Consider the following 24,393-nt stretch of genomic DNA (forward strand, 5'->3'; position numbering starts at 1 on the left):
AAAAAAAAGAAAACAAACAACAAAAAAAGGAAGAAGCATAGCTGGGACAACTGACCTGAACTGACCAGAGGGATGTTTCATGTTTAATACCATAGAACATCATGCCTGGTATACAAACTGGGAGTAGTTACGCAGAAGGGTGGCTGATCTGGGTTCAGGAAGGAGGTTCTGGCATCAGTCAGCAGGTGATAAGGAAGTTGTGGACTGCAATGAGATCTCTCCTCAATCTCCTTCAGGCTGGACAGACCACGGGACCTCAGCTGTTCCCCATACAGCTTCACCTCAAAGCCCTTTACCTTCTTTGCTGCCCTGCTTTGGACTCTCTCTAATAGTTTAAAAACTTTCATTTTTTGCAGTGCCCAAAAGTGAACACAGGTCTCAAGGTGAGGCTGCCCCAGGCAGAGCAGAGTGGGACAATCCCCTCCCTTGCCTGGCTGGCCATGCTGTCCCTGATGCCCCCCAGGACAGGGCTGGCCCTCCTGGCTGCCAGGGCACTGCTGGCTCCTGTTCAACTTGTCACTGACCAGGACCCCAGGGTCCCTAACTGAGGCATTGCTTCCCAGCATCTCTTTCCCCAGCCAGTCTGTAAAGCCAGAGTTGGCACATTTCAGGTGAAAAATCCAGCACTTTCCCTCGTTGAACTTCCGATGGTTGGTGATTGCCCAATCTTTTAATTTGCTGAGGTTTTTCTGCAGGGCCCCTGTGCCTTCAGAGGAGTCAGCAGCTCTTTCAAGTTTTATTTTATCTGCCAGCTTTCTTAGTATTCCTTCCATCCCTCCAGTCACCTACAAAGATGTGGGAGGGCAGAGGGCCTAAGATGGAGCCCAGTGGGACCTCACTAGTGCCAGGTCCCCAGTCTGATGTCACCCCAGTCACTGTCACCCTTTGTGCCCAAACCATGAGCCAGTTGCTCACCCATCACACAATGTGTTTATGCAGCTGTGTGCTGGATATTTTGCCCAGAAGGATCCTGTAAGAAACAGTATCAAGAGTGTTCCTGAAATCCAAGAAGATCACTGACTTCTCATGATTCACTAAGAGGGTTGTTTTGTCATAAAAGGAAACCTGCTTTGATAAGCAAGACTTCCCTCTCATGAAGTTGTGCTAGCTGTGACCAATGATTGCAATGTCTTTGTGGTGTTTTTCAATACCTTCCAGAATAAGCTTCTCCATAAGTTTACCAGGCACTGAAGTGAAATTGACAGGCCTGTAGTTTCTGGGGTCCCCTTTCTTGCCCTTCTTGAAAACTGGTACAATGTTGACCAGCTTCAAGTCAGCTGGGACCTCTCGAGATTCCCAAGACTGCTCAAAAATTGAGAAAGATTTTTCAATTACATCAGCCAGCTCTTTGAGGACACTTGGATAAATCCTGTCAGGCCCCATAGATTTGTTAACAGCATCCCATACTGTCATTTGGATTGTAAATAAAAAAAAAAACCAAAGCCTACCTTTTAAAATTCTAGCTACTCTTTATTGAGAAATGCATATCCTTTTTGTCTGTTGTAAATAAGGCAAACTAGATACATACAGAAATTTTGGGGGTTTGTTCTGGTATTTGTTTTTGTAAGAGGAGAACCTGTGCCTAAAGCAGATCACCGTAAATTTGAAGGTCAGTCAGTTAGGGGTGAAAGCACTTGCACATGAGCAGAGTAAAACTGTTTGTTTTGCTATTTGTTATTTCAGAAAATAAGGTATAAAATTTTAACATACTCTGCTTGTATAAATTATATAGATGACTCATAAATTATTGGTCAGGGGATCCGTGTGACTATGATATTATGATTTACAGGTCACTCAGGAAATGTTTTATAGTTTTAACATAAATATTAATTATATTCTTTGTTCTTTTGATATATGCAATAACCCCTGATTTAACAGAGCAATTCATTATTCAGTAGTCATGACTAACAAATACTGCCAACAAATCCTGATGTCACACCTTGCAATAGAAAACTCTTTTTATGAGTGTCATGGCCAAAGATTTGTTTGCTACTGAGCTTTACAAACTGAAATTCCATTTGATTGCAGACAAAAAAATCTAGTGAGAGCCTGAAATAAAATGTAAAGGAAATCTGAGAAATAGATTTCATTCCAATACTAGCAGCAGTCAAATACTTGAATTTTAAAATTATCTCATATAGCCATTTGTCATTTATTTGTGGAGTATATTTTCCACTGATAAGAAAAGATTGTAAATCACAAAAAAAAATGTAATTGATTCTCTGCTACCTTGTTGTTATGGTTCAAATGTATTTGCCATCTTAAAGCACTAGGGTGTCTTATTGGCTTTCTAAGTGCCACATACCTCTGTAACACTTAGACATGGAAATAATTGCTTTACAGAAAAATGGTATTAGCAGGGAATTGAGCATGCAATCACTCAAATGCTAGGAGAGCTCACAATTAGCTCACTTAAAACTTTCATTTAGGCTTATTGTACATTCCTCCAGTATCATGGTGTGTAAAACTACTGACTCAATAAAAAAAATCCACTTCTCAAACTAGACTGGCCTGCCATGAGTTTTTTTGGAAAGGCCCTTTAAAGTTGAGCTAGTTTCAACTTCCCTGACATGGGCATGGACATATTTCAGTAGACCAGATTGCTAAAAGTGCCATCTAAACTGAAGATATGCCATCTAACTGAAGACCTTCAGGGATTCACAACTTTTCTTTTTTCAGTGTCTCACCCCCCTCATTTTATGTTCCTTATGTCCAATCTAGATCTACCATATTTTGATTTGAAACTACTGACCCTTCTCACTAAAGGCCTTGGTAAAAAGTCTCTTATTTTTAAAAAGACCCTGTTAAATACTGAAAGGCCACAATAAAGACTTCCTGAAACCTTCTCATTTGGGCTGAACCCCAACTCTCTCAGCCTTTCTTCACAAAAGAGGTGCTCCAGCCCGCTTTTTACTTTGTAGTCTTCCTCTGGACCCACTTTAACAGGGCCTGCCTCTCGTGCTTGAAGCACCAGGGTTGAATGCAGCACTCCAGGTGGCATCTCAAGAGAAAGAAACAGAGGGAGAGAATCACCCCCCTTGATCTGCTGGCCATGCCTCTTTTTATGGAAGTCCAGGATGCAAATTACTGGAGCACGGGATAGGACTGGGGATCTGGAACCTCAGTTTAGTGTTGTAGGCACCAAAGAACATTATCTTTCAGATGCCATGACTCAGGACTAGAATCACGAAACATAATTAATGATTTATAAAATAATTTGCTACAAGGCCCTCAAAAGACTTGTGTTTTATTTCCTTTAGCATTCCTGCCTTAGGGCATAGTTTGAAACCATTTTAGAAATACAGTAACTTTTCAACAATCCCCTTTTCATTCCATGATTCCTAAGACTCAGAAGCTCCATCATAGTTATCTTTTTTACAGCTAAAGGCCATCAGATTAAACACATTTAAATCATGTTTTGTGTGTGCATGAGTGTTTGGGGAAGAAAGGGATGGTAATTAGCACATTTTTCTGTGGACATATTGCTCAAACTCTCAAATATATGAGAGTAAGATTCTTACTTCATATTCAGCTTTATCTTATATTGAAATTCAGAGCAGACTGAAAATAATCTTACAGTCCTAATAATAGGAACTAGGACTTCCATAGTAAAAATAATACAAATCAAACATTTATTCTGCTTCCCTTAAAGAAGCTTTAATCCTAAAGGGAAAGTTATGTGGGGAAAAAAAAGATGTTCCATAAATATTAAAAGCTAAGGTAACATTAATATGGACAGGAATTAAAACCCACAAATATGTCTTATGAACCATTAGACTAACTGTATTCTTCTGTGCACTAAATTTTGTTATGAATCCCTCAAAGGCCATAAAAGCTATTTCTTTCTTCTGACCTGGCATAACAGCTTGACACTCAGACTTCTGTGACTGTTCTCAGACCTAGTGGACAGAGATGGTTTATATCTCAGGTATCAAGATTTGACATATATGGGGGTCTCAGAACCTCAAGATCACCAGTCAAATGACACATAGAAATGTTCCTCTAAGTATTTGTGATTGTTTCCTCTCCTTGCTGTTCTATATAGGTGGCAAAACTGTAACACTCACAAGAAAAGACAGTCTTTCTCAATGCTTCTCTTTTTAAACTAAACTCTATGACACTTATTTCAACAGTAGAAAAATGTAAGTAAAGTTAAATGTTGCTCTTTAAAAAAACAGGACTTTGAAATCAGGACTTTCATTATCTTGAAAAAAAAAAAAATCTAATTTCTTTCAATAATTCAACAGGCCATTACTGTGAACTTCCTTCTTGCTGCAAGTGAAACAACAGATTCCACAACACACAGAGATTTAGCAATCCGTCTTTAACACCATGGAATGGCCACCATTTCCAATGCATTGCAATTGCAAAGCTGAAGGGAAAAGAGAACATGAATATATCAGAGCATAAACCAATAAGAATCTGATCAGCAATGGTGCTGAGAGCTGTAATTTCCCCAGGGTTCTGCTAAGGAGACAAAGCTTTTTAATGCATTCAGAAATACACAGTACCTAAGTGATTTAGGTTATATTCTCAAATCCTGTCCTGTGAGAATTCATGGGCTCAAGGACCAGCACTAGATCCCTGCAAGTATGGATATAAAGTATTTTACAGTTCTCAGTGTGCATTCACTTTTCTTCTTTCCAAAAATAACGTGTTCAGAGTACAATCCCAAGCTATATTAAGATTCAATCTCATAACCATTTTTCTGCCTTTGGAAAATCAGTAGAAAAATTGAGAAATAGAATAATTAGTTTCATAATTCACTCTACAATGTTCATATTCTTTGCTTTCCCTTGAGATGAAGGATTATCAAAAAAACCTTATCCTTCATAAAATGCTAAGATCTCTAGAAAGCTTCTTTTTTTATAGCATGCAAGCTTGATTGAATCAGCAAAGCCTTCACCTATCTCTCTTTATTTTTAGATTGGTATCTACAAAAAAGGTATTTACCTGGCAAAAAAAGTCTGCTACCTCAGTGCCCTTGTTATTGTATTCTGGTTAGCAGAAAAGGCAATCATTTTAACCTAAAAAATCAGTCCTTGAATTGAACTGAATTTAGTACCAAACAGGAAAAAACCCTGCATTTAATCATAAATCCCTTAGAGTGTAATTTAAATACAATAGATCAAATTAGAATTAAGCGATGCAAGTTTGTGGGCACTCCTAATATGTAACACATTCACTAATATGCAACAAAGTCACCAACTAGAATGGATTTGGCAAATGTGACTGTAACTATGGATTCTTTTTGCCCATTCTTCTTTTTTTTAAGGGTAAATTAAATTAATTTCACTATTAGAAAAGTATTGAGTTTTTTTGTTTATAAAACTTTTTTTTTTTTCCCAATTATAGTATATTAGGACATCCTGAAATGAGATAAATTAGAAGCAGTCTGAATAAAAACATCTGGTCAGATGCATAAAGATGTCAGGAGCTCAGCTCCATTTGCTTTGCTTTGCAAATTCATTTCTAGAAACCTCAAAAGTGGACAATTTAACTGTGTGGGCATCTATTGGACTAAAAATAAATTCTTAGCTTTCCATATATAACAGTACTCCTTTTGCCCATAAGAAGATTTTGAATGTGACACCCATACCAATCTCTCATATTTCATTTCCCTCCCAAAGTTATATACCATGAATAGCAGTTAGGGAAGACATTGCACATCAAATTGAGTTGTGACAAAGAATATTCTGACTTGGTAGCCAGCAAGCCAAACTGAATTGGTATCTATGGAGTAATGCTGCATCGTTCTATTTAACAAGGCCTTTATATCAGAACTGTGAGATTTGACTGAAATTGACCCAATGGTTTCAAAATTGTATAACAAAGATATACTCAGAAGGGTGACGTCTAGACAATACAACAATGCTAAATTCCATCATCGAAGGAAATCAGGCTACGATTCATATGACATTTGGTTTACTGAAAGGAAAAGAACACTTCTAATAGGGAAGAAAGGACAAGGCAAAGAGTAATACTGGAGTAATAAAGAATTATTTTTTAATTCAAGTTTCAGCAATTGCAGGTAGTCTAGGAGGGAGTAATTGAGAAACAGAATACTAAAAAGAGTAGGAAAATCCAGAGATAATCCATCAGAAAAGATAACTAAGTATCAAGGGCAACAAATGTGGAACAGGAAAAGGAAAGTCAGTTATGAAAACTAACATATGCTTTTTATGATACAAAATAAAGCAGACAATAAAATTGCTCATTTGTAAACCACTGGCATTTTCTTTCAGAAGGCCAGAGAAGAACAGGTAATATACTGAAACAATACTTTCCAAAGTTCATAGATTATGGATATCTAATTGAGTATTCAATTCCCTATATGTTCTGAATGATGCTGAGCAAGTTATTTTAGTTTAATAATATGAAGTTATAATATATGATGACCATAGAATTGCTAGATCTTCTCAGTAGAAATAACTAGTGTAATCTGTGATCTCAGAGGCAACAGAGTTGCTGCTTCGTGAAGAAAAATAAGCACATGCAAGACTATTAATTTTTAAAGAAGAAAAGTCCCATATCTGTTTGCACAACGAAGAAAAGGAAGTGGATAGAAAACAGAACACAAGTAAATTATAAATTCAATAGAGTGAGCTAAGCTGGTATGTCCTAATCACTTAAAAATTGAACACAACCATGTTACCAACTTTCCACATTAGGGAAAAAACCCCAATAAATCATAAATATCTTTTGAATAACTCATTTTTTTTCCAGAAGTTGATTTTTTTAATTGAAGTGGATAATGTTGTCAGGTTTTTTAAAATTTTTTTAACCAATAAATTTTTAATATACATACATATATTCATACACACACATATACATACATTAAAGTACTATATAGGTAAGGAGTAATACATAAAAATGAAATGCTTGAGTTATCTTTACAGCAGAAATTGCTTTTCACTGATGGGGAGTATAAAACTGGATGAATGTATATGCATTTGATAGTGCAAATATAACCATAACTACATGTTTTGTGAAATGAGATAAATACTACTTATATTTTTTATTTGAAATCAGAATGGCACAAATATCACTTAATAACTGTATCTTTTTCTTGGTTCTGTTTTTTTTGGTTCTACTATTATAACTATTAGACTTATAACTTAGCTATGAAAAGTCTTATCAAATTATTACTATTGTTGGGAATTTAATGCTTTTTCTGGATTTTTTCTATAAGTACTTGGAAAATACTACTACAAGTTTCTGAATTTCAATGAATAATAGTTTTTTGACATTTTCTTTATTTTGAGAAAACTGCTAACACAATCTTCATCATTTAAAAAATATTTTATTATAAGCCCCATGTAATGCGAAAATGTAATATTTCATAATATCTTGCTCTGGATTTAAGTTCCTTTTCCAATGTTTACACAATAGGATAAAATTTTACATTGTCATTGAGGCACTCATGATCATAGTTTTGTTGACAGCTGACAAATAGCAAGTGGGAGAAGTAAAAAGCATGCAACTTATCTAAAAAGCAACTGATTTTAACAAGAGATGGTTAGAATGAATGAAAAAAATAGCAGTTCCTTTTGTATCATGTCCTCTTCATCACATTCCCATTTATTTCAGAGTAGACCAAACAATCCTACTTGACTAAGTAAGAAAGGGAAGAATAGAAGAAAAGAGTAATAAAACTATGCACTTGTTGTGTAAGCTGCAACACTGCCTCTGGAAGAACATGTTGTAGAGTCTACAAACAACATATGCTTTAGCTACAAGTTTCAGGGCAGAAAATGCTGTAAGTAAGGAAGAACTTGTTGTGGCAAGGAATAACACACTAAATAGAACCAGAACAAGGACTACTTGAAAATATATCATATGGCTTTGTATTTTACTTATTTGTCATTTCTGTAATTTGACAATCACAATTATTTTTGACTGCTCAGAAGGAAACTAAGACTAGGTGGGTGTGATGTGAAATATTCCATACTATAGGACTATGTGACAGAAAAAATTCTACAGATGGCAGAGAGTCATGATTTCTTTGTGGGCATGCTTTATGAGCATCAGTCTAATTCAGGTGTTTGGAATCTTCCTCGCTGTCCATTGACTCCACAGATCTGATCTAGCTATAAATTTCTATGTGTGTGTGTATGTAAATAAATGCTATACTGGACCTGGAAATTATCGAGTTCACTGTCCTCAAAGAAGCTCATATGGTGCTGTATCTTCGGTTTGTGGCCAAAAGAATACTGATAACACAGGAATGTCCTGGCTTTTGCTGAACAACATTAAAACCATCTCTGTTTCCCACTGTGCTCTGCCAGTAAATAAATTGGAAATGTACAACAGGGTGGGTGAGGACACAACCAGGGAGATGACCTGAACTAACAAGAGATCGTCCATACCACATAAAATCATGTTCAGCAACAAAAGAGAAAAGAGGGGGACTAGAGACATTAGCCATCTTTGGCTGAGCATCAGTCTGCCTGTGGGAGATGGAGAATGGTTGCTTTTGCATCACTTTTATTTTCTTCCTCCCTACTTCACCTTATCCTTCACCAGTTAAACAATGCTTTTTTATCCTTGTCTCCACGTATCCTTGTCTCCACGTATTCCTTTCCTCTTCCCCAGTCGCACTGGGGAGGGTCGGAGGTGAGCAAGTGGTTGGGTGGTGTTTAACTGCCCACTGCTGCTAACCCCCAACACATAATTAAGTTACCCAAATTAAGATCCTTGAATAAGGTGGCATGAATTCCCTCACAGATATCCGAAAATTAAACCAGCCATTCCATTGTGTTAAACAGTTCAGCTCCTGTAATAGTGCTCAACTGTTGATAGTAAGAGTATTTTAACAGTTCAAAAATATGCCCAAACTAATGATGTTTTATTGTCACTAGTGGGAAAACAAACAAGCAACAAACAATGAAGATTAAGAAAAAAGCCAACAGTAAATGACCACCAAAAGTTCACATTTTCAAATACTGATTGTATGTGTTTAAAAATGGATATAGAATGTATTATCTGGTGTTTTTTCATTTCCTGGTAATTTTCATAGGGGTCTAGTCTGCAAATACATAATATAGGAAATTATAAAACTTTTCACCTGAATATTTAAAATAACTGTTACCCTTACATTACTCATAGAAAGATTATACAAATGGGAAAAAAGTATGAATTGGTAATGGCATAACTTAATAGAATGGAAAGGGTTGTTAGCTGAGTGACCTTTGGCAAATAACATCACCTTCTTCTCAGGCTTGTACATCAATAGAACAAAGATTTCAACTCGAAATAATTTCAATTTTAAAAATTCCAACCTATTTATTAAAAAATCTACAGATTTTAAAATGCTATATAATATATACAAAACATATAAGGATCATTGTGCTAATTCATCCTTACCTTGGTATGTCAGCTTAAATCCTTGCCTGTTTTCTGAGTGATCACTATAAAAATGGACAAGTGTTTCATGAGTAGTGCTTAGCAAGGGTGATGGGAGCTCCATTCCACTAAACTGACCAATCATAGAACTGGTGTGGTGAGGCCCATTCTGAATTTCAAGGAAATCATGATTTGCTTCGGTGGAGAAATTCAGAAACTGAATGTGTGCACCTGTAGCATTGAGAAAGGAAGAAAAAATTTATAACTCATGTTGTTTAATAGTAAAGCATGTAAATAAAAATAAAATTATAATAGTTGTTACAGTTACTATATTTGTACTTTAGTCACCATTCAAAGTGGGATGCTTGAATTAAAGAAATAGCTGATAAGTATTAAAAGAGTTGGAGTTTCTAATTTTTTGGTTACCCATAAATATTATAATCACACATGAAGGGACAAATTAGAGTAAGCTATAAAGACACAAAGTCAACACCAGGGATTTTTCATATTTCTAAACAAATCAACAGAAAGACTCAAGGGAGGGGCAAATCACAAATCCTGCTGTACCATGGTATGGCTGGGACTCTGCCATCCCAAGTGCATCCCTCTAGCTGGGCCAAGGCCTCTCCCAGAGGCTCAGCATCAGCAAGGTTACTTACAGAGCGAATTTTCTGAGGCAGAAGTTTACCTGCCTAGTTCCAGCTATCTACTCTACCTTGTTTTTCCTGCTCTGGGTCACCTTTATTTGTTTCCTTTTCCATCTAGCTTGGGACAGTTTGTCTTTGGAGCCATTTTACCTCATATGCAGCCCTTATAAGATGCACTGAACTCTAGATTGGAGACAGGGACTTCAGACAATTTACCACAGACCCTCTCCAAGAATCAGGTGCTTGAACAAGGCTTTTCAATATTCAAAACATGCAGAACAGTTGGAAGTATAAGCATAATCTCATGGGAAGACCTGTTTTGAATTTCTGGCACTACTTCCTGTGGATTAAGGACCTGAAATCCAGTCTTAAACCACGTGTATGTATCATATCAAAACAGAAATGAGGGATGAATCCCTGGTTTGGAGACCTAGCGCCAAGTACCTTGCAACTGCACTTTTTGGCCCCAACTTTGCTCTGGTAGACTATGAAGAACCAGCTGTAATAGAACAAAACAGAACTGCTGAATGAGCCAGCAAAGCAGTGTAGAAAAAGTCAATGCCTTAACTCTGCTTGACATTCTTACTTAGCAGTAGAGACATATTCTTCATTCCACAAGAGAACATTACAGATTAATTACCAGAGTAATAGATTACCAAGGTAATGCACTCAGTCTTGTTTATAGCTGATTTCTTCACCTCTGTGGTTTAAGATTGAATCAATGGTATAAAAAAGGTTTTTTTTTTCTACAAGAGAAATTAAATAAGCTACCAAATAAACTGGGTTGTAGAGAACACTTGTAAAAGTATGGGATATTTAGTTCCAGTGCCTTCTCTGACCTATGCAAAGTGAGAATTATGAAAACAAGTATTTCAGCTGCTGAATAACACTTTATACAGTGCCATCAATAGAAGGGTACAAACCAAACATATCAGAGTCATAATATCAGTTATTTCTGTATGATGTTTGATATGGCTAGTCTAACTTGAATGGAGTCACTTATTTTGCAGTGCCCTCAGGATTTGAGAGGAGGTAGGGCACCAAGCAGCCTGGAAACATCTTGACTTCAGTATCAGTGGCTAGTGGTTCCCAACAGAGACTGGATGTCAGCACCATAGAAATGATAAAGAATTGAGCAGCCACTTAATATTATACCTAAATTGCGAAAGTGACAAGCAGATAATCAAATCTGGCATACTTGCATAGACCCCAAACATTATTTATGTATTTGAATAAAAGTAATCTACTGTTATGAATTATTCTCTGATGAGCCATGGAGTACCTTTAAAACTGAATCATTCTAATTTAATTTCTGAGAAGGAATTTTTATGTCTAGTTGTATATATTCAGTATAGAACAGCTGCGTGTTTTAAAAGTATAAAAGTAGGTTTAAAGGTAATTTAAAAAAAAATTGACTACCTAAAGCAGTTTCAAACGTGCTCATTTCAATTAGAGAACAAACTGTATGTATCCCCTCAAGCCTTAAATCCAAGTTTATACAATTTGTAAATATCAATTTGATATGTCACAGAAGAATTTTTCTACACTAAAAAATTTCTTACATAAAATTACATGGAATAAAACTGATACGTACAGAAAATAAATCATTATCTGGTCAAACTATAAATATATTACTTTCTGCTTGAATCTCAACAGCACTTCCTCTCTCACTTGAATGTACTCTGAATAAATAAAATTCCAAGCTGAGGTAATTATTTTTATAAATGTTAATTAATTCACAGTGACACAAGATCATTTTAAAATCCCAACAACTCCCTTGAAAAATATAAATTTTCTATTTTAATATATTTTGATTTTAGTAGTGTCTTTTTTTAAATGACATATATATTTTCATGTAATGAAGAGAGCACTATATTTGGGACACATTTAGCTCCCACAATTTTATTGTTAGGCTTTGTTCAAGCACACATTTTTTTTGATACAATAGAATATATGTAAACAAACAGCTATTCAGTAGACAAGCTTACACCTCTAATTAAAATAATATCCAAGTAGAAGTAATTTGGGAAAGATCACATCAATTACAATTTTAAAACATGATATAAAGATATTATATGTGGATTATGTAACAAATACTTGGGGAAAAATATCACTGATGGAATTTGGTGGTAAAAAATGTCGTTTGTAGTATTTTTGAAGGCAATGATAGATCAGTGCTATAAACACCTTGTATGCATTAAAACCCTTACTAAACAAAACTATTGTCTTTTCTATTTATAGAATTAATACCACCAGAGACTTTCAGAGAAGTGAGAGAAGTAATAACAGGATACAAGATGCTCCTGTGCAATTAATTCATGAAGCATTTTCTACATGGAAAAGCTTACTTCTACATGGAAAAGAGCAACTCTGAGACATATGAAGGATTTTTCAAAGGCAGTATTGTAATAACCTAATTAGGATGACATTGTTTATCATTTATATTTCCCACAAATGTAGCTGGAGAATGTCTAACCTAGTGAAGGATGTTTTGTCGGTGGTTCTCCTACATCTATAAGCATATCTAAGGCTACTAAGGCTATCCAATTTTGATGGATTAGTTTTACCAGGTGTTCACTGATAAAGGGCACTATCCTAAACAGCAGCAAAGTATTTCTTACAGACTAACTTAGTAAAATACTATGAAAGTAGGACATCTCACTACAAAAATACCTCTCATGAATACAAATAGAGAATATGGAAAAGAAACACATTTCCTCAAATAGGAAGAGTAAATTTAGTAATGAGTTTTTAAAATTATTTTTTCTTATTGATCATTGGCATTGGATTTACAGTATGGGACATGAAGTTTCACAGCAAGAAAACTTATTCCTCTTTCAGTTCTGATAAAGATAGAAGACTTTGTTTTGTACATGAACATACAGTATGACAATAGTTTTAATGTAAACCTAGAAAGATTCGTAGCTGGCAAGTGTAATCTAGGATTTGAAATACAGTTTGAGAATGCTTTTAACCAAATTCATAGTGCTAGAAGTGCAGTTTTGTCTATTTTTATAGAACATAAGACAACTATTTAAAAAGTCACTTGAAGCATGAAAAAGCACCATTATTTAATTTAGAAGTCAATTTATTTCGTCTGATATACCTTCCTGCCACAGATCTCATTTGCTTTGAAATCAGTTTCTGAGACAGGCTGAGTTACTAACAAGTTGCTCTGGCAAAGACACATTTTAAAATTGCCAACCATTTTAATTTCAAATATAGCAAATAATTATGTAAGGGTTCACAGTACATCCACTGGATAAAATCTACTCCATATTGAAGTAAAATATTTAATATAATATAATATAATATAATATAATATAATATAATATAATATAATATAATATAATATAAATATGTATATTTAATTCTGATGGTTACAAATAATTGCTCTTCCAATGTAAGTTTACTTACCATATCCAATAGGCAATAAAATTTTCCATGTACAATCTAAGTTACTTGGGTAATTTCCAGGAAAACCTGGGCTCAGGATCACCCCAGCCATATTTGTCAGTGTTCCACCACATTTAGCTATTAAAAACAAAAAGAAAATCACAGTATCTTTTATTAATATTATTTCTTAGTATTTGAAATATGCTTAATTCAAAATGGATTTTTCATTTTGTTTCCATGACCCAAAAGCAGTAAAATTTATCATATTCAAAACACTCCTCATGAAGAAGGAAAAAAAAAAAGGATGTAATTTAGAGCAAAATCTTTACTTAAGGTGATATGTTCACTATAATATAACTACAAATGTGTAGTTGCATATACAGACCGGGCAACCCATTGTCTCATCTTGGCAATTACTGTTAAAAAGGTCTGGTGCTACGTTGAGATATGTTTCACAATCAGATAAATCTGGAATTAAACTGAATTATGATCCCAAATCATGATGCAGCAACAAATCTATTACTCAATATAACCAAAAATACACTTGCATTTAAAAACAAGCAAGGAAAAAAAAACCCTACCACAGTGTATGCTTTAATTCAGAAAGAAGATAGACTTGCTGCATAACAGAACAATTCTTTGCTTTCTATTGGTATGCTTCTATTCAGCAAATTCATATGTTTGGAAATTGAAAACCTATTTGCATCATTTTGGATGATGTAAAGCTAAGACAAAAATACATGAAGCAACCTACAAAAAAGTGGCTAAGTTTACACATATGCTAGGACACAAATATGAAGAATACCTTCAAGAAAGCAATTTTGTAATTGATTTCTTGGAGTTATTCCTACTTCATATCCATGTAATTTTATACTTATTATTGCAATTGTAATTTTATATTTATTATTTGAGAAATCATCACTTTAAGGCCTGCAAGTCTTCATGCTAGGCATTAAATTGACCCATGAGCTGGTAATACAATTGTGATACTGTGATAATGTCTTCTGTAATAATTGTACTGATTTTGGCTTGCATTCTCTAAAAATCAATATTTTAAGTGTTAGAGGTGAGAGAAGAGGGAGAGTTATGTTTTAAGATCAATGTTTTTAAGAAGGAACTATATTTAGTATGCAAGGTGAAACATAAAGTTACCATGAAAAGAAAAAAAACAACAGAAGTGTCCAAAACCCAAAACACCCATCCTTGAATACATTTTCCATTTCTAAAACTGATTGGAAGGAAATGCACTGCCTTCACATCAATCAAAATTGACTCCTTTTGTAGAAGTAGGCAATAGAAAATAATGCATGGGATCAACTTGACAAGGGATCTATTTCACATTAGTGTTGTACAGTGTCATCCCAATATTTTGAATTCCTCTTAGATATGAAACTAATAGGAACAGCTTTTGCTGATTGAGTATTAAAATTAAAAGCATTCACTGAAGAATGTATTTCAATGCTAAAGTGACAGTACATTATGATGGACCTGTGCTTCTCACCCGTCACTTCCTGTTTTTTCTTGAAATAAGCATACCAAAATACAGCAGAATCTTGGCTCTCTATAATTTTGTCTAATCAAGAAAATGTACTGCAGAAGATTATTTTCTACATACAGAAAACTCAGATCTGTTTGGCTAAGGTCTAAATGTACTAAAAGGAAAATACTTTTTAGCTTTACTTTTCAACTCAGCATAATTTTACAGCTTTCTCAGATGAAAAGAGCCAGTCTTTTCTGGATCCCTAAAATTCCTTTTCATTCCACCACCCCCGAAGGCTTGGCTTCAGAGCTGCTCTCCACTGCCTGCTTCTTTAGGAAATCTCCTAGGTGCCCTGCAGAACTGCCTGACTCCTAAATTTTCCAATCTGAGCATGCTGCAAAAGGAATCTCTTAACATCATGAAGAAGATTCAGCCTGATTCAAAGCAGATTATTCATGAAAAGGTAACAATGGTTAACATATGGGTTTCCTCCTTTGCCCACTCTCACAATATTTTTTAAAAAAAGCATTCAACCATTTATAGAGAAAAATATTATTTTTTTCCCATATTTCATAGATACAAATAGAAACTCAGAAAAGTTTTGAATGAAGCAGAATTAAGTTGAGGAACAATGGGCATGACAAGGTCAGGAGTTTCTTATGATTGATGGTCAGAAAACTGAAAACGGATTTCCATACCAATGCAGAGAGGAGATGGATAGTTCCAGCGTCGAACTGTTCCTGGCATACAAGAAATATGAGAACGGCCCTGTTTGGAAAGGGCAAAACATCAGATTACAGATACTAATTTATGGGACTTTCCTGAAAGACAAAGCTACACAGGGCCTCCTGGATAATCTAATCAGTGTATGTTCTTATTTCAGCCAACTACATAATAATTTTTGAATGAAACTCTATTTTCAAATAGTTTTATGCTCTTATTTTTCTATTGGATAAATATTCTAAAACACCCTTCCTCTGGTAACTTGAAAATTTCTTAAAAGTAGAAACAGCCAACTATGTGCTCTCATCTGATTAGTTCATTGCCTGTTTCAATTCCAGTGTATTCCATCTACAGTGCAAGCATAGTGGTTGAGTTTTGTGCTGCAATCTGTAGTGAATCCACCATTGCTCTGCATGATCACTACAGACACGAAGAGGAATTGGTTCCTCATCTACTTGCTATAGATGTTCAATGTGGACCATGCCAAGACTGTCATCAACAAACAGCAGCAGACCTTGACCTCTCACATGGCCTCACAGCATGACCCGCTGCATTCATCCAACATCTTGGCAGACAGCTGCAGAAATACAAGTGCCTCTTTATATAGCTGTCATGTTTAATTTACTCCATCTATTTTTAAGAAAAATCACAAGAACCAAGCAAACTCCTGTGGTGGCAGGAAGTAAATCAAGACATGGCTGTAACTTGCACAGTCTAATCCCACATACCTCAGGGTGACTGCCTAGGACCAAAATGCTCCCAACTTGTTTTCCCTAGGAACAGTTCAAACTGTTAAACAGTAGCAGAAAAAGTCTTCTTTTTTGTCAATTCTGTCCTTTGAGATACTCAGGTTATGCATTCTGCTGCTGAAATGCAAAAGCTGAATAAACTGGCAGGAGTGAGAGCAACTGATACAAAGATTGAGACACAGGACTGAGAACAAGGTTTACTTTCTGTTTTGATCATTTGGGCATAAAAACTCGTGCTAGTCACTTAACACCCCTATTTTATTTTTATCAGCTGTATCATGAGTCTAAAATTTAGTAAGGCAGCACATTTTATCAATATAATACGATGATTTATTTAAATATTATTTGTCTATAGCAATCATAATCTCATAAAAATAAGAAAAAAAAAGAATAGGAAAACTGCAGGAAAAGAAAATCCATTTGATGATATTTCTTCCACACCATTTTGAATGTTTATGCTCTACCTTGAATAAAGTTCACATAGAACCGCATGGAATAAAACTCCTTTTATTAATCATTTAGTTAAGCATATTTAGGCAATGATGTTCTGAAAGCCAAACTGAAACACATGCAGAAAATTACTTGGAAGGAAAAAAGGATCAGTTTTCACTAAAATAATGAAAATAAATTAGTCTTTTTCTTCTAAAAACACTCCAAATTGATAATTCAATAAAAATCTTTTTCTTAAAAGGTACATTTTTAACGGAAAAAAAGTGCATGCACTTACTGTGTCCTCTTAGTTACTTGCAAAATGGATGAGATTTTGAATAATTTAATTAATGCAATATTCCCTGTTTCACTCCCTCTTTCTAGTCTTCCAAGATTGCATTGTTTTCTTTTATTCTCTTTTTCTAGTTTTCTGTGATTGCCTGTCTCTGATGTGAGTCAAGGGGGAAGACGTAATTTAACTACCACAGTCAGGAAAAACATAAAATAGCCTATAAAAGATCTTTTGAAAAATAAAATTAAATGATTCCTCTAGCTTCAAGCTTTTTCCAACAAGAGCACACTCTGATTTCAGTCTTTTAAAGTTCCCTCCTCTGGGGAGACACTTAATCCTACAGCTAGCAATTATGTTTCTTATGCATCTCCAGGTAGTAGTTTGAGCTCTATGACTTTTCTGGTAAGTCTCAATTATAAACTAATCCACAGCTGATTGTTATTGCTAGCTGTGAATATGTTCTCTAAAGATTGAGGATAAATTCACAGCTAAAGAGAAAGAAAAAAAAGATTACAAAAAGTTATGCTGGTCTATATTTGTTGAATAGGAAACATACTGTGCCTCATGGAACACTATTTTCATTATTATTTCTTTTTAATTCGGTTCCTATTTTACTCATCCTGTCTGACTACCATGCTATAAAAATATAGATATGCATGCACTTTCTTACAGTAGAGTCCATACAGCATAGCAATTTTAATCAATATTTTGAAAATATTCAAACTCTTTTCTATTGAATTCAGATATTGAAGATCTTTGTTTTACACTTTGAACAAGCTCATGGAACTAGGTTTTACATATGTCAGCTTCCACAGCTAGTATTAAATTTTTAGATGTATTGAAAAAGAGGTTTACAGTTGGAATATGTACAGCTAAGGAACAATATGTTATGAAATTTTAAGAAAATATTTTATAATAGAATCCCTGTAAGTATATAGAAAAAAGTCCAGTTAGTCATATGAAAGGGCTACAGATAAGACCTGCATATAGACAAAAGACATTATATGGTCTTGTGATATTGATATACCCAGTGTATTGAAATTTAGCTTTAATACAGATGAGAATTTTATTTGTGTGCAGCTCTCTTCTTCACAAATGCATCATTATGTTATAATAATATTGTATTTATGAACTTGCATTCTGATTGTTTTGTAAGTAAGAATAGGTCCAAAACATCAAGCCAGGGCTAACAATGTGTATCTTCAAAAGGTTTGCTGTACTTATTCCATCCACTTCTGAAGTATTCACATTCTACTGTTATCACTCCACATCAATGTTTCACAGGTACTATTTTAAGTATGGACAAAATATTTGATGATGCTGTATATTAAGCATGTATCCATTTCTGATCCATGTAATCAAAAACTGAATAATGATGCCCTTTTTTCAATATGCAAGATTTAGACATTTCTATAAGTTGAAAAAGGTAGGGATAAAAAAGCCTGCAATATGATGGGCAATACAAGTAGAGGTCACCCCAATAAATCTAAGCAGTTTCAAGTTTGATACCTGTGTTAACCTTTTGATATTACTGATGGAGAATGATACTTTAAGAGTAAAGTCCCTGTTCTAACACAAAATCTTAGTATGAATCAGTCCTTGGAGGAGTATGGCTGATTATCTCTAGTGTCACAATGAAAATCTAAACAGTTGATTGAGATTAGATAGCTGGTTTTTATATTAAATTAATTGTGTTATATGTTATTCCATCTCCATAGGAAACCATTAGTATAGGCTTAGTTTTTTCACTTATTTCCTATCAAATTGCTGCTATAACATAGCAGCGATTTGATAGGAAATAAGCTTAGCCATAAATCAGATGTTTGCCTAAATATATTTCAGTCATAACAGCTCAGAAGCAGTGACCTGGATCACAGCAATGAGGAACTAAACAAATACCTCTTTGCAATTATATACCAGCCCTACCAGCAGATCTTGATCCTTTCACCATAAAGAACTGAATGAAAATATATAAAGAATTGCACATAACTTTTCTACAAATATTCAAAATAGAAAACGTTCTCAAAAAAAGAAAAAGGCAAAAAAAAAGATTACTTTCTTTTAATCCAACAACTCTAAAAATACAATTATATTATTTTTGTGCACCCAAGTTTATTACAGGCTGACTTTCAGATAGATTCTGCATTGAAATAGACTGTCCTGAATCTACAGATGAATAATGCTAAATTTAGCTCAATGCATACAAAAAAGCCCTAAAAGAACATATAAGCTACATCTATACTAATGGAAGTGTGTAGCATTGAGCACAAATGCACAGTTCTTTGTATATCTGCCTTCTAACTTTTTTCTTATGAATTCATCTCCAAAAAAAGTTCCATGATACAAACTGCATATAAGGAATAGTCTCTGGCTTGTAACAATTACTACTGTTATATTCCAGCTAGGCCAAAAGCATGCCAGCATGTTGTTTCAATAAATAAATTGTGCTGAAGGTGAAATTTCAGTTCCTATATCTTTGCCTCAGCTATAGCAACATAGGTATAGACACATAATATATCCTTTCATTATTTACTTAGTTTAATGCTACTTTGAAATAGAAAACTTAATCGCTTAATAGAGGTCTTTCAATGAAAGTGTGAAACTATTTTGGTGTCAGTTTGAATGACAGATCATCCTTCTGAAGGGGCCATGTCATAAAAATGTTATCAAATCTCTCATTTCTTACTGACATGCTAACTACAAATGATACTGTAAGGAAAATATGAAGTAGAGAAAATGAAGGTAAAAACTCTAAAAGTTAATGGGTTTATACCATTAGGTATTTTCAAAATAATATTAATTTTGAAAGAAAAAACGTTTAAGTAGTTCATATATAAACAATCAGCTTGCGTTTAAGTAATTCACAAACTGTTAAATAAGCAATGAGTGCTCAGGGCAGATGGAGAATCGGCTTTGTCATCCTCAAGTCGAATCTTCCAATTAGCAGGATACTTGTATAACAAAATTTTTTTTTTTCTATGGATACGGAATGCTTCCAATGCAGGTTGTTTCATGTCATGCAATGCAAGTAAAAAGAATGAATTAGTTTAAATACTTGACCTATACCTTCCATACATGACTGAAAAGGTAAACATATCCCTGGCTATCTAGAGAGAAATTCATGTGCAAATGTTCCCACAACCAGCCTAGAGGCAAGATGCTTAGTCTGAATCCTGCAAGAATTTTAGAAGAATGGTAGGAAATACGGAGACCAAAGAAATATCCTATATATGTTGGTGGAACTCTGAATTGGTAGTCCTTAGATGGGGAACTTTATCATTGTAAGGAACAGAAGTTGTGATGCTTTGCCTTCTCTAATACAGGTTTTACACTGTCTTGGCTGGGACCTATTGCCAAGCAAAACTTTCTGAACTCAGGTGTTCTCAATGTATTTTACCAGCAGTTGATTACATTTAAACAAATTTGAGAAACTAGCGAGGAAAGAGGTTCCAGTCTTAGATTGACAGAGTGCTGAAAAATTTACAAAGAGCTCCTCAATCATATGTCTACCATGGGAAACTAAACCAGTGTGTGAACAGAGAACATCCCCAGTCAGTGAAATAGTTTCTAATACTTTCCCATGAAAAATTTTTAAGAGTAGATTTAGCATTAATAAAATTTACTTTAGAAATTAAATTCCACAATTCATAAGCAGAATATGAAGTCCCACACTGTATTTCTACACTAACATTTCATCTAGATAAATCAATCCCCAAAAACAAAAAACACAGTACTCTATAGTATAGTAGTATAACAATTTTCTAGAGAAAAGATTTTATCCATGTTATTTCAATGTCCATTTTGATGGCCTTTACTGCTGAATGGTATGTTGATCTAAGACAGAATTTCCCAGCCGAGATTTATTGAGGGATAGAAGTGCCATACATTTGTAGTGTTATAATTTGGGAGCACTCACATCGGCTCTACCTAAATCATCTCTATGTACACACTACAGACTCTTCATTAGAATATGTTTTGGACAGGTCTCTTGGCATTTTATTGCAATCATTCCACAGTGTATTATTCAAAGAAAAAAGAAAGAAAGAAATACCTGTAATGTATATCCTGGCTCACACTGAAATGACAAAACATCATTCACCATATATCTATCTCCTGATTTGATCCCATTGCTAGGAATTACTGGTTCTGGACAGGCAGCAAGGCCTACAGCTGGAAAAAGTAAAGACAAAGATTGAAAAAACATTAGACAGCAGGTCTTCATTGATATTCTCTGCCTGAATGAATTATTTCCACAGAACTATAGGTATTTAAGAAAACATTAATTAAGAATTTATTTCAACAATAAACTGAAATTTTGTTTAAAACACAGACGTTTTCAGAACTGTATGGCTGCAGCACAAAGATGTGACCAGTCACCAGGTCACATTGCTATGACACACTACACAATTTTATAGTCTCCAAAGCAGTATTATGATCTTAGTTTGTTAAAAATCCTGGATTTTATTTGTTTGCCATTTTGCTTTATTGGGGTTCTTTAATCTTTTCTTATCCTTGTGAAGGAAGTGGAGAAAGAAAGAGGGAATACACTTTATGCATATTCTCTCATCTCAAAAACAAATGAGCAGAATTTATTGATGGTTCCTTATTTTTAGGCAACTCCATGGACTATAAAGATGTTTAGAGACTGAAATTTAGTACTTTAACCCAAACCTAAATCTCTGCATAAGTATTACTGGATACTCTGTTAATTATTTTTAAGTCATGTGGGAGAAAAAAAAAATTATTTTAACAAAGATTCTCCATGATTAGTAATTTCTCAAATTTGTTCACCTAATTTGGTAACCTAAAGTACAAAATTCTGCTTTTTGTCAAATGCATATCACTATTTTTTCTTTGTGTGCTACCTAAGGAATTCACTAGTCAGCGCTACTGGAAATTAAATATCAGCTTTTCCAACTAAGTGAAAATACTCGAAATGAACAAGGCAGTTGACAAACAGGAGATTGGATTAAGAAATTCTGTGCTTTTAAGATTTTCGTTGCAAACACACGGACCAGAAGAATCAATTTGTAAGTTCATGGTCTGACAACAGAATCTCATTCCCCTTATGTGAAAAACCTTCTGTGAAGTCAAATATCTGTCTAAAATACAATTTTAATTGTTGACTTATTTATTTGAGAAAATTACTCCTGAAACATCATTATGCAGTTTTTATGTTTCATGAAAATATGATCTGTAGAAGACAAAACAGAATGGAAATTATTTCCACAATGTGTGAGAAGATATTTTGAGAATTTATTAGAACAAAATTCCGTAAAGAGCAGAGAAACATGACACTTTGCTGAACGTGATCCTGTCCATCCTTCAATTCAGTTGTATGAAAAAAAAACCCTGACTACTACTCTCAATATCTTCCTATGAAATCTAACCTGTTTGGTGACAGTACATGCAATTGGACTGTGTTTAGTACAGAAATTGCATTCTATTTGACTTCATTCTGATACATGACATCTTAGTCTGTTGTTCCAGATAGTTCATAATAAAAAAATGTCTGATAATTTTCACTTAGACCCTAGCCTTTCTAGGGAAATATAATTTTCTTACAGGTAATGTTGATCGCACATTTTCATACAGATATGGTTCTAACTTTATGCCATAAACCTTTACACATGTACTTTTCATCACTCAAATATAAATGCCTTAAAAATATTAAATGCACAAATAAAAATTTCACACATTTCCAGTCTTTTAAGTTTTAGCTGAAGTAAATATATTTTTCCTAATAAAGCACATGGAAGTCTGAAATAGCTTTTATACTTTCACAGGAAATTGGGATTGCTGTGCCATTTTTTTTTCTTTCCTGAAATTAAGTTCTAAGTTCGGAATGTTCCTTTTTAGTCCTGTGCCCTTCAGTTTTACTATATTTCACTTTTATCAGGAATGAAGATAATGACAAGCCATTCTAATTTTGAGTGAAAACCATCAAGGTATGAAGTATAGGCTTCATAACAAATGATGCAAGAGGTATCAAACAAAAAAATTTCAAATTATCAAATAAAGAATTATTTAATAGTTGCAAATAAAGGGACCTCCCTGAAGCAGTTATTTTGTGTACTGGAAGTTATAATTTAGGAAAATATCTAAATGTACTTTAAAGATTTTCAGAAATTTCTATCGCAGAATTTCCACATTTTGATATTCTTCCAATATAATCAACTTTCAAATGATGTTACGGTGACTTTCCATGGCCACTAGGAATCTCATGTGTGGTCACTATGTGGTGGAACTGCAATGTTCCAAATAATCATGAAGATATTACCATTAACTTCAGTGGTTTAGGTTTTGCTGCAGGTTAACTAGTATCATTCTTTTGGTCAATCAGTCTGTATTCCACAATACCATAAAAGTATTTGTATCTGGAAAGTTCCTTTGAGTAAAGCTGTGATATACATTCACACAAACTGTTTCAGCATTAAGTGAGGTGCAATGCCTCATCTCAGTAATTCAAAGTATCATATACAGACTGCTGTTCTCTAATTTACAAATCCAGTGATCAGATGTAACTGAAGAAAATCAATGCTTATTTCTGCATTTTCTAACCCTTCTCACTCTTGAATAGAAAATAAAATTTAAAAATATCTCCTCCAAGGTAACTGTTATCAAACAAATACGCAACTAACAAAGACACAGTGACCAAATAGCTTACAGTTATGAATCTACTTGCTGAATTCTGTGAATAAAAATTTGAAGTTCATTTCCTGTTATCAAGAAATTTGCATTTTGGAACTCAGCATTCCTGTATGTTGAGAGTAACTGGGCTGCAGTTACTTTTACATATTTTTCTGAGTTACAGAAACAGCTGTAACAGTGGCTGCAAAGCAACACTAAAATTGTGCTTGTTATATAGCTCATTCCATCATTGGTCAAATAGCATACAGAATTTAAACAGACTATGATCAATTGAAAACCTTCAAATTAACTTTCTATGTAACTGATATTGTAGTATACTGTGTATTTATCTTTAACAGATCCTAATAATTAAGCAAAAAACTTTTTTCTGCTTGCTGCTTTTATTTTTCATAACATTTTGTATATACTACTTCTTTGGTCTGAAAAATGACGCAAATTATAGAATATTCTATCAGAATATCATAAAAAAACTTTGAATTCCTTTGATATACCTGATATTAAGAAGCAATATTACCATCCCAAAATCAAGATAAAGTTGAAAGCAGAATCAAATACTATTCTGAATCCTCAAATCTCTGTTATTCTAACCATTCCATAATACTACCCCAGTGTAGTTTGAAAATCAATTTCATTAGAACAGGTCCAAACATCAAAAGAATGCTTGAGAGAAAGCAAACAAAT

At 34.2% G+C, this 24,393-nt stretch overlaps 1 protein-coding gene across 1 annotated transcript in view; it reads right to left on the reverse strand.

The window, feature by feature from the left end:
* Positions 1-24,393, reverse strand: part of CSMD1 (CUB and Sushi multiple domains 1) — a gene marked incomplete at both ends in the record, with an annotated part of 1,059,366 nt that overhangs the window by 112,337 nt on the left and 922,636 nt on the right. The window contains 4 exons of the mRNA XM_084202054.1: positions 9,367-9,576; positions 13,410-13,526; positions 15,567-15,636; positions 21,113-21,231. Of these exons, the coding sequence (XP_084058180.1) occupies positions 9,367-9,576; positions 13,410-13,526; positions 15,567-15,636; positions 21,113-21,231 (516 nt within the window). The remainder of the gene's footprint in view (positions 1-9,366; positions 9,577-13,409; positions 13,527-15,566; positions 15,637-21,112; positions 21,232-24,393) is intronic.

This window comes from Fringilla coelebs, assembly GCF_963513975.1.
Source record: "Fringilla coelebs genome assembly, chromosome: 3".
Lineage (NCBI taxonomy): Eukaryota > Metazoa > Chordata > Aves > Passeriformes > Fringillidae > Fringilla > Fringilla coelebs.